Raw genomic sequence first — 11,852 nt, 5'->3', positions numbered from 1 at the left:
TTTGAAGAAGGCTATCTGAAGCAAAAATTGAAAAAGTCGGGTTTAAACATTGTTTAAAATTGAGAGCAGTATCTCTTGATTAGTGCTCAATAACTACTTTTCAAATGAAAGTAGATGAATAGGTGAATCATGAAACTTTTGCAGATATATATTGGTCAGTAACAATCCTGCTACAATTTTGGATACTACTATTTCACAGTTTTGATCCAAGACTATCAGTGGTTGTGTTTATCACATCAATTACCTCATTTCTACATAACTACACAAACCAGGAGAATTTTAGGGTTTTATTACTCCCTTTTTAGGATAATAAGTAAACCTATCTACAAAGCTGTTCCTTATGCTTAAAACTTGAGGAAATACCCATAAAACAGTTTCAATCCCTCAAATGCTAATCTTGTAGGAGTATTTGTTACAAAAGATGAAAGAGTATCTTTGAAAGCAATCACAATCGTTTTGGGGTATCCCTGACCAAGCCATCCCTGGCATAGCTTCCAAATTCTTGATGCTTGGAATGTTCTAACATTTCAGTCGAGTAGATTTTTGTTTTTTTCTTGGTGGTGCTGGGAATCGAACCTAAGGCTTTGTCTCCTCTAGGCAAGAACTCTATCAACTATCACATCTCCAACTCTGAATAGACAGTTTCAAAAGACAATTTCTTTTTTCCATATTTTACAACATTGGCCATAATAAATCATATATATTAGTGGTCAGAAAATGGCATATGTAGTTTAAAATGATTGCCTGACTTTAATTTTGTGGGGATGACAAGTGCTACTGTCTAAGTAATAGAAATGTCTTCTCCTTTCTTTGTCATTGTGCTCACACCAAAACAAAAATTTTCCTGATACGTTGATTAATTCCCTCAAGAATTTCACAATCCTATGGAATGTTTATTTCTACTTTTAATAATAGTTACAAATAACAATCAAATATTAGAGAAGGCAAAACTTGAAATGGCCAAAAAGTACTTTTGGTTCATGAGTTTGCACACTTTGTCCTTGGCTTCTCTCAAAGTGTGAGATTATAAGAGAAATTAGATGTGATAAGACTGAAGGGGAGAAAAAGGTCTTGGTTACTGGCAGAAATATGACCAGAGGGAGCCATAAATGTAATAAAAAGGCTTTCTTGACTACAGAAAAGAATTTCAGACTTTATGCCCAGACAGCAATTCTCTTGGTGGACTTATTTTCTGAGTCATTGAGACCCAATTATTACAGTAAAATTAATACATTCTTGGATTAAAAATGTCTCACCTGATCTAGCTAGCTGCTTTCTTTCTCACTCATTTTCATTAGTTTGGTGTATCTGTATCTGTTTACTCTTAGATCAGTGGCAGCTGTCACTAACTTTGATAGAGTCTCACTTTAGAAATACAGATTGCATTTATTCAGAATTTTATAGTCTCTCCCCTTTTAAAACAGTCTAGAAGTGGTTTATTTATTAGGATACATATGCAATATATTTGTGGGTATCTGCTCTCTACATTTTTGGTGAAAGCCTCCTGTTACTTCAACAAGTCATTGAGCATCTACTATGCTCAATCTATCTTGGAGTTTATAAAGCCAAATGAAATGTGGTCCTTGGTGACTGAATTGTGGTAATTACCTCATCTAGATGTACTTCCTCCTAATCATGAGAATAACAATGACAAATGCACATCAGAATTACTAGAGTGACCCTGTTAAAAATATACTTGCTCCTGCTTAGGGAGATTCTGGTATATATGCAGGGACCAAGGTGTGTGTAGTTTTAACAAAAAGCTCCCCTAAGTGAGTCTAATAAACAAGGTTAACGAAACACCACCTTACCCTATGAAAGAACTAAATGCAGGAATTCTGCCACAAGTAAATCAGGTGGAGGCCCTTGAAATCTACTACACGGGTACCTGGTAAGGTTGTTTCTGTTTCCAAGGGTTCACAATGGGTAGTAATCCTCTGAAACACACCCTAGAGGACAGGCTTGGGCCCAGACTTTTCTGAAAATACCTGGCACAAGACTGATTTGGAGGAATAAGAGTTACCTCCCAAGATACTGTCATTCTATTAATCTCATAGAAAATATGGTTATTTGTATAAATTTTTTTCTTTACTAGACTGGGAGGCATTGCAGACTATGGGCAACACTCTCTCCCCCCCCCCCCCCATGGAAAAGAGTAACTCATACAGAGCATAATAGGTGTTTGACAGGTGAGTTTTATTATTATTTTTTTGAGGTACTAGGGGTACTCTACTACTGAGCTACATTCCCAGACACTTTTATATATTCATTTTATTTTTTAGACAGGGTATCTTTAAGTTGTTGAGACTGGCGATTTTTCTGTCTCAGCCTACTGAGTCGCTGGGATTACAGGAGTGCGCCACAGCACCCAGCTATGAGTGCTTGGTTTTTTTTTTTTTTTTTTTTTTCAGTAGAATTGAGTCTTTCTTACTCAATTCCTAGGATCTAACTACATATATCATAAATGATATATATTCTGTTTATAACATTTCAGTCACATTAAAGAACATATAACGGCATATATGAAGAAAAAAAGAACACAAAGGCACCCATGGTCCCACTCCCAGTTTATTAAATAACGTGGGCAATACTTTAGAAGTCCCTTCTTCAACTATATGCTTTCCAATAGTAAAGATCTTCTGAATTTAAATCAGAATGCCTGCATTCACCCATTGACTGGATTCATTCATCCACTTGTCAAACGTGCCTAAGGGTCAGACACGAGGTGCCGGAGGTATTAATTTCTACTGTTGGGGTGTGGGAGATCAAGAGTGACATAAACCATCTCCAGAGGCGTCTAGCTTGCTTTTGCTTCGAACAGTCCCAACCCCGCGCGGCCCTTCAGAGCGGGCGTGTTTTCTGCGTCCGGACAGTTAGGGCAGAAACTACTTGTCCCGGCAGTCTGCGGGGCCGGTGGGCGGAGCTGGGCCGGGGGCGGGGGCCGGCGAGAGGGGGCATTGTGTCGGCGAGAGCGGAGCCGCATTTGTCTGCCTGAGGTGTTCGTTGAACGTGCTTTGGGGTGGCCGGCTGGGGTCTGGAAGTGTCAGCTGCGGCCGCGGCCCCGGCGGGAGATCGAGTAGGAGGGAGCACGCGCCCGCTGACCGCGATCGCTGGCAGGGGGCGGTGTGCTAGCGGAGCAACATGCACATAGGCGCCCGGCGCCCTGACGACCCCTCCTGTGGAAAAGAGGCCGGGGCCGCGCTGGGGCGGCGGAGAGCATGAGGGAGGCCGGGGGGCGGCTGGGCTTGGAGCGCTGCTAGGAGAGGCGTGCGCTGCACAGTCTCCGGGGCGCGGCGGAGGGCGGGGAGCAAGGCAGGTCCGCCAGCGGGCGAGAGTCGACCGCCGGGAGCTGTTGTGATTTCCGACACGGGAGCGAGGGGCCCGGAGCAACCCCTGACTCCAACGCGCAGCCGACATGGGCAACGCAGGGAGCATGGATTCTCAGCAGACCGATTTCAGAGCGCACAACGTGCCTTTGAAGCTGCCGATGCCCGAGCCAGGTGAACTGGAGGAGCGATTTGCCATCGTGCTGGTGAGTGCGCGTCGGCTGCGGGGCGCGGGGACCTCCGCCCCCTCCCCTTCGCTCCGCGCGGGGTGCAAGCCTCCTGTCCCAAGGGGGAGGCTTTCACCTTCTCCATTGTGGTTTCCCCGCCTTGCTTCTTGCCTCCCTCCCCCTCGAGTACCTCACGTTCAGACCTCTTGTGGTGCCGGGATGGGGATAGGGGCTCGGAGCGGGCTGCCGGGCCAGCCCCGAACCCATTGTCTGGCGGGAGAGGCACCTCGCAACGCGTGTGTTGGGGTGGTACTGCGAGTGTGGGGAGGGAAGGTGGCGCGGGCCCGGGAGGAGGGGGCGATGAGCCGCTAAGGCTTTTTGTTTTAAAAACAAAAACCCCGTAAACCTTGAGCCCCATGCAAACTACACTTCGGGAGCCCAACCCTGGGCCTGTGGGGTCCCTGGCAGATGGGCGCAGGTGGCTGGCCGCAGGCGCTGAGTCGGGCGGTTAGCGAAGGCGAACTTGGAGGGCGGACGTTGTGGTTTGGCAGAGCTGTAGCTCCCCCGAAAGGGAAAGAGGAGGAGACCTGCAGCAGTGGGATGCCCAGGTCCCTAAGCGGGGAGGCGGCATCTGAAGCCCAGGCGGGGGAGAATCTCAGTGTGTTCTCTTTAGTCTTAAATCACATAAAAAATGTGCAATTTTGCAGCGGCATTTTGAGAGCTGTTATGACTACACGGGCGACCCCCGCCCCTCTTCTCCCAGCTTCTTATATCCAAGACTCTGAAAATTCCCTTCTTTCTTCTTTTCTACTGGGACTAAGTTTCTGGGCCCTTCCCAGTCAGAGACTATCCTACTGTGAGTTCTAGCGGGAGTGGTGACTTTTCCCTTGCTCAGCCAGGGTCTGAGATGTAGTTGGTCCCCAGACCAACAGTTTTAGTGCTCAGCCTCTTTTTAAGGGATGTTGGGAAGGAAACGAGCAAGACGGGACGCATTCCTATTCCTCACACTTGTACACTTCCCTTTTCCTAACTGGTTATCCCCAAACCTGACAACATTAGGCAGCAAGAGGAACTTGTAATTTGGGCAGTCAACGTCTGTGACTACCTGCAGGTTTTGAGGCATGTAGCCTAACAGTTTTGGGGAGTGACTGGAGTCCCAGATCAAAAACCAGTTTTCAGATGTTTTGAACGGTGGCTGGGACATTTAAATTCCATTTCTTCCGGACTTGAAAAGGTTCTTGTTTGGCATGGGGATGGCAGGTTAGCTTTGTGCTTGCTGGGATAGCAGAGGCTATGAGCTTTTTCAGGCCACCTGGAAACTGGTGTTTCAGTGGAGGAGCTAGATGATGTTGCCTGTCTTACTTTGCAACGCCTGTGATCTCCCACAGCTGCTTCCACGTTGTGCAAGATGGGACACTCTGAAACGAAACAGCCTAGGCTTAATTACTTCTCAAGGCAGCCTGGGTACATACTTGACCCGTCTTTCCAGAGACAAACATTTTTCTTCAAACCGTTCCTACAAGACGTGATTTTAACTCCTTGCTTTTCCCCTCCATACTGTGGTGCTGTGTATGAGTACGTGGAGCCGAGGAGCCAGTGACACAGGGAAACCAGTGCAGCAGCCATAATAACAATAATGCAATTAAGTTCTGCTCAACTGGAATAGCATTTTTTTGCATGAGTTTTCAGTTACCCTGTTGATTAATAACACATGGTATGAATTAATCTTTAGAAAAATAATGTCCCTTCATTAACATGGTGGATTTGTTTTCCTGTTAAGTCTAGCAGTCACAAAGTTAATATGTAGACTTTTATGATTGTACGTCACAAGCTCCATGGGGCCATTGTTGATTATTATGGTTGCTTTTATTCTGCTATGTCTCTCACAGTTACTGGATGCAGTTCTTTTTAAAGTTGTTTACAATATTTTGAGCCTCTCAAACAAAAAACAAAATCCAAAAATACCAGGCTGAACTTTTTTGAACACACAACTTTCTCAGCTTGGGGACCCTGTTAGGGACACATTTGTACTCTTCCAACTGAGTTCCATTTCCTCTTGGGAAAATCTATGAGCAGAATCAAAGAAAACACTCCCAAATTATCTAGTGCCATGTGTAGATGATATTTCTTGTCTTTTTTTTTTTCTCTGAAGTTGTATATACTGTGTTCTTAACTTTGCTTTTCTCTTTTGAATTGCTTGAAAAATCAGTTGAAAGCATTTGAGTCTGGAGATCAAGATTGAAGGAGAAGTTTTAGATGGCAGATTGTAAAGCATATAATATGTGGAGGAATTCTCTATCCTTAGACAACAGGAGTTATGTTGGTGTTAATAACATCAGTTTTATTTCTTATACAGATCATGTATGGGTTGTGGGAGGGAAACTAGAGGTAATACTGTATAGAAAAGTGTACAAGCATCTCTTTGTTAGTTTGATTTACTTCAGTATTAACGAGCCCTTTTGGGTTAGGGAAATAGTTCTTCCCAACCTGTAGCTCTATAGTATTTAAACCCTTGGGGAAAAGTAAATAAAACTTAAAATGACAGTTTTTTTTTTTTTTTAAGTTAAATTATCTTGACAGTGGCTCATCTTATTTCTTTGCAGGAACTCTCTAAGAGTCCAAACTTACTCAATGACTATAACCCCTCCCATCATCAGTTTGCATAGGTTGAATTGTACACATCCAAAAAATTAGTGCATATGAATGGAAAGAAGAGATGACAAGGCAAAAGACTGAATTAAGATCAATAGAGGGGTAAACTTGGGCTGGGGATGTGGCTTAAGCGGTAGCGAGGTCGCCTGGCATGCGCGGGGCGCTGGGTTCCATCCTCAGCACCACATAAAAATCAAAATTTTGTGTCCACTGAAAACTAAAAAATAAATATTAAAAAAAATTCTCTTTAAAAAAAAAAACTTTTTGTGAATAATTACTAGTAAAAAGTGGATCTACATCTTAGAAGTTTAATCCTCCTAAAGAGAATCTCCCCCCCTAAGCTTATGTTCAGCATTATTATAATAGTTGAAAAACTTATATTTAAGATAAAATATTACTCAATGTATGTATTTAACCATTTGCATCTTTGTACCTCCCTTTCAGGTACACCTGTAAAGTGATATACCTTTGCATGCATATATACACTACTGCCATACATGTTCAGTGTTTGTTACACTTTTCAATGGAAATGTTTCAAATTATGAGTTCAGTTATTTACTTTCATCTTTGTTCTTTTAGGGGATATATTTTGTAGGTAACTTTGGACTGTATTTTTTTTTTTTTGAGTATCACACATTTATGATTAAATATCCATGTGGGTCTCCATTATATTTCTTAAACATTGTCTAATTGTTGGGCTCTCACACACACAAATCCATCCTTCTCTATTTTCAAAGTTGATGTTGTTAAGGTGATTCTTAGTGCATGTCACGAAAAACTGACGATCTTTATCCAGGAATACCTTTTTTTTTTTACATTAGACACTCCATCATGACACTGTTCACTGATTTTTGACTTGCAGTCAGTTTACAACATAAAATATAAGTCCTCCAATTCCTTTGTCAAAGAACTGTCCTAAGGATTGTTTCTTTGAACTTCAGAGAAAGGGATCATTTTAAGTCCTATGTTTTAGTTGCTGTATATCTTTATAATATCAGATATGAAAAGATTAGAAAGTAATGTTTTAGGGCAATGCTATGTTTGATATTGAGAACTGCTTTGATATCTGATTAATTTGATTTAATTTCCTTTTCAGTTTATCTTGAGATTGAACACTCACTTTGCATTAGGAAGGAATAGGAATACTTTCTGAATGCCTATGATATTACCCTGTGCTCACCTGTTCTTGTATAATCCACAGAAACTCCAATCATCAGCAATATTATAGATGCCTAAAGACAATTGCCTAAATTGCCCCAAGTCATATAGTTATTAAATAACCAGTCTGGAATTTTAACCCAGATTTGGATCTCTTTCTCTTTCTCCAGGCTTTCTCATTACATTATGCTTTCTTAAACCTATATTTGCAAATAAATAAATAAAAGGGCCTGGGACTAGCAGTAAAAAAGTTTTAAAATCTGGTAAATGCAAGTTTCAGAATATATAACACTGGCAGAAATTTCTCAGAAGTGACCAAAAGTAAGGTGCACTAATGTTTCTCTTTAGATGTTGGCCCTTTTGGCCATCTGTGCTATACTCTTCTATTTTCAGGCGTGAAAATGGATGTGTTTCAAAGTTTTTCTTTTCAAGGCAGGTTTGAAACACCTTGGCTAGAAAGCTTAGGTTTTGCAAACCAGAGGGAAGAGAAAACCTGTTATTGGAATGTGTACCCTTCAAATGTAGTTACCTATGAAAGGGACAAGGAAGGTCAAGTTGTAACACCCAAGTTTGTTTCCCGTTGCAAAGTGTCCTTCTCTTTCTACTACTTCCAAGGAGAGTATTTGCCCTGAGATCTGTTGAGCAGATGGATCTGTGGGAATGTAGTGAGGCCATCACATGCTGTTGATTTGTTTTTTCACATCCTTTCCCCTGTTGTGAGGGAAAGAGAGTGTGGAAGGGGGCAGAGTGTTGTCATTTTGAACTATTACAGTTTCACCCTGGGCAGTTAACTCCTTGAGCTGTGAATAGATGCTTGCAGTTATTACACATATCATCATCAGCAGCATGCATTTTTCCTTCTAATAAACCAATAAAAACTGAAAATATATTTGGGTATCTAAGCAGTTGATTGATCAAAGGGTATTCTCTGATGCAGATATATGGCTCCAATGAAAGATGGCAGCAAGGTAAGCTGATGAAATTTGGGGGGAAAAGATATGCATGCTCTTAAATTCTCATGGGATAAGAATTACTTTTACCTGTGAGTTCTCATTTAGCAAAGAGCATTGGTCTGGGAAGCAGGAGACCTAGTTTCTAGAATCATCTGTACCAGTTTTAGCAAGCTGAACTCTTTCCCTGGTTTTTGGCTTTCTTTACTTGTGAATAGGAATTAAATTTAGCACAACTGTTAGGATAGCTGTGAGCTGACAGAAATCATAGCACTTGGAAGTGTAGAATTTGTAGAACACAATAACACTTGTGATCCTTCAGCTGACTTGGCGTTCTGTTGCCCTTTTATGTGGACGTGTGCAGCTATGTTCCGCATGATCTAGAGAGTAGAATCCCTAAGGTCAGTGACCAAAAACCACATTGGCATAAGGAGAAATAGTTAACATTTAGAGTTGTCAAAAAAATTAATAGTAAGTCCTTTGTTTGAGTTGTTTTGAGCTGTGTAAAAAATGCTGGTGACAAGAAGGCACTTCCCACCCCAAGATACAGCAAGTGCATTATCAGCTTGAAAGCTGCTCCCTGCCAGAGGTAAGGCAGCAGCTGTAGGTGTGGACATGGAACTGTAGCACCTGAGAGTGGGGAAGCTTTTTGTGTAGGTCTCTCTTGGGCACAAAGAAAAAATAAGTGAGTGTAGGCTCATGTTTGTTTTAGGAATTCATTTGTTTTTACAAGAACTGTTGCCTGAAGGACTTGATCTTAAGGAACTGTGCTCTTGTGTTCATACTCAGGACTTGGGGGATAAGGACAAGGTGAGGTGGCTCCCTGGGTCTCATATTTAAGATGTCATAGATGTCAAAAAGGTTGTGAACACAAGAAGCACTGATTAGATGACCGTCTCTCCTTTGCAGGAGGGTACTGGTACGTGGAATGCTTTCAGAAACAAGAACTTAGGAGGAAAGGTGAATTACAGGCTATACAGCTACTTGACAGAGGCCCTGTTATAGAGTGGCTTTTTATGGAAACATTCCCTTCCTAATGACAGGAGGTCCGTTCCTATAGAGAGAATTTATGCACCATCTTAGCTTTTACCTACTTGAACACTGGGGACAGAGATAACTCATCCCTGGTCTTCCCTTTGAAATTCTGTCCATGCTGTGGGGAGATCATCTTTTCCCTCCCCAGTCACCCTGTTCTCTTCTCCAGAACCCTGACTTTTAAGATAAAGCCAAGGACTATGCAGTTCCAACTGATATGTTTTGGAAGTAATGTCCATGAAAGAACTGGTAGCTGGAGAACTGCCTCACGGACTGTGAATCACAGATGTGGAGTAGAACAGCTGGGAATTCTTAAATTTGGAAATAGCTAGTCCCTACTTGGTGGTATAATGGTATTTGATGCAGAGGAATACATTATTTTCACACCCTTAAAAAAATAAAAACATGGCCATTAAATAATGCTGACAGGTGGGCACCTTATCAGGAGTTGTACAGTTTCTGGGACCAATTTTTTTTTAGTGTCTGTGATCCTCCAATATTTTCAGTGTTCTTATCTAGCCTGTAATTGGCTTAGTGACCCCTACTTCACCTGTAGAAATAGTTTACTCTTAGTCCACTCTTTTCTTTGCTGAAGAAGTCTGTTGCATTCTTGAGCCCCTGTCATCCATTGTCAAGAAGCTGAAAACCTCAAGGAGCTTAGACCTTAGATCTTCAAAAGTCATCTTGACTGACTTCTCTCTGGTGGATGGAACCTATGGCCTGGTTTATCTTAAACTTGTTGGCTTTGGGAAAGACATCATTGTTCACATATTTGGTCATGTGACTGGTTCTAGGACACTAAAATGTGACTGATGGTGCCTGAAAATAATCTCACTGGTCTCAAGTCTTGATTCAGGATTTGCTCAGGAACCTGACTTCCTTTCCTTGTTCTTTTTTTTTTTTTCTTTTTTTTTTTTTATTTTTATGGAAGTTTGGTAGAACACCTTATTTAAGGTAGGATAAAGAAGAGATTTGTAAGGTAAAGCAGTATTTTCTCAACTTGGCTGTGCATGGATATCACCTGGGGAGCCTCTTAAAGTAGTGATGCCTGGATCTTACTTGCAGAAATTCTGATGAATTAGGGGTGTGACCTAGGTATTGGGTTTAAGAAGCTTTCTATGAGATTTGAATGTACAGTCCCAGTTGAGATCCACTGTGCTAGAGGAGTGTTTTCCCTAAGCATACAAATTAAAACCATGAAAAAGATGATGAGTGTTAAGGGTAAGGTGGTGTTTAAGAAATGAGATTACAGTGCACACCTGTAATCTAAGGAGCTTGGGAGGCTGAGGCAGGAGGATTGCAACTTCAAAGCCAGACTCAGCAGCTATCTCAAAATAAAAAAATAAAAATGTAATAAGGATGTGGCTCAGTGGTTCAGTGCTGCTCTGTTCAGTACCAAAAAAAGAGATTGAGGTAGGGGGATTACAAGTTGGAAGTCGGCTTCTTACAGAGATCCTGTCTCAAAAAAAAAAAAAAAAAGCTGGGAACTTTGCTCAGTGTTAAAGACCTCTGGGTTCAACCTTCAATACTGAAAAGAAAAAAAGACAAAAATTAGGTACAATTAAGAATAGGAGAGTTAAAGAAAACTGAAGATACTTGATTCAAACAGAAGAAGCAAGATGAGAAAAATAGAAGAAAAAATGAAAAGCCTGTTGAATAGTAGACAGATTGAACTATTTAAGAAATGACCATCAAATTACTGAAAAGAGAAATTTCATTGGAAGTTTTATGTATTATGATATAAGATTGAGCAGTTACCCTGAGGTGTACTATTGGGGTAGAACTAGCAAAAAATCTATTGTATTTTTTGTTTGGGCCTCTATTCTCAAGCTTAATTGTTTGTTGGTTCAATGTAGGCCTTTTGCTTTGATCTCTGGTTTTACCACTTACAAAGACTTGATGAGCTTGGCTTCCTGGAGTGAAATTCAAATACACTTGTGAAATGTAAACAATATTCATTTATTAAGAATCCTATAATCAAGGCAAATTGGCATGCTTATATAAGCAATTAGCTTTGAGAATAGAAAGATAAATAGGATGCTAGGTCAAGAATGAGCTGATTCTTCTCAATGCAATACTCTAGTTATTCCTTTATTATAACATAAGCAAATAGACATTCCTTTTATTCATAATCTTTAACTTTTGTTGAGAGCAGTACATGCTTTTTTGCAACTGAGAGGATAGAAGCAGTTATTGTCTGTTTTCATCTAAATAAATATCTCCAACAAAATGCATGTGAAGTGATTTATGACTAGATAAAAATTTTTAGTAATTGAGATTAGGGCTAAAGAAAATATGGATTTGGATGGGAATACTAAAGGATCATAATGGGTGTTTGTTCTGGTGGCAAAGGTAAAGAAGATCACTGTTTGTTACAATGTCAGAATGATTGGAAAGAATCTCTTCTACCTTCATTGAATGTTCTTTTTTGATATAAAAGGAAGTATTATGGTAACCAATAGCAGAAGAAATTGAATACAGCATGATCATCATGGACAACGCTCATGATCGGCATGTCATGCCTAGTGAATCCGAACAGCCAAATGTCCTTGTGGGTTCTGGGG

At 41.0% G+C, this 11,852-nt stretch overlaps 1 protein-coding gene across 8 annotated transcripts in view; it reads left to right on the top strand.

Moving 5' to 3' along the window:
• The first annotated feature begins 2,951 nt into the window (after positions 1-2,951).
• The window catches only part of Fmnl2 (formin like 2), a 283,661-nt gene continuing 274,760 nt past the window's right edge, over positions 2,952-11,852 (top strand). For 4 of the 8 annotated variants that reach the window (XM_046426925.2, XM_046426924.2, XM_058573499.1 and 1 more), the window contains exon 1: positions 2,953-3,532. In XM_046426925.2, the coding sequence (XP_046282881.1) occupies positions 3,416-3,532 (117 nt within the window). In that variant the 5' untranslated portion in view covers positions 2,953-3,415. Of the gene's footprint in view, positions 3,533-11,852 lie in introns of all 8 variants that reach the window. The other 4 variants (XM_058573498.1, XM_058573496.1, XM_058573497.1 and 1 more) reach the window with 2 other exon arrangements.

This window comes from Marmota monax, unplaced genomic scaffold (assembly GCF_021218885.2).
Source record: "Marmota monax isolate L192 unplaced genomic scaffold, Marmota_monax_Labrador192_F-V1.1 WCK01_AAM20220418_F8-fsc00048, whole genome shotgun sequence".
Classification (NCBI taxonomy): Eukaryota; Metazoa; Chordata; class Mammalia; order Rodentia; family Sciuridae; genus Marmota; species Marmota monax.
Note: the sequence above shows the minus strand (reverse complement) of the source record. Positions and strands in the feature narration are given on the sequence as shown.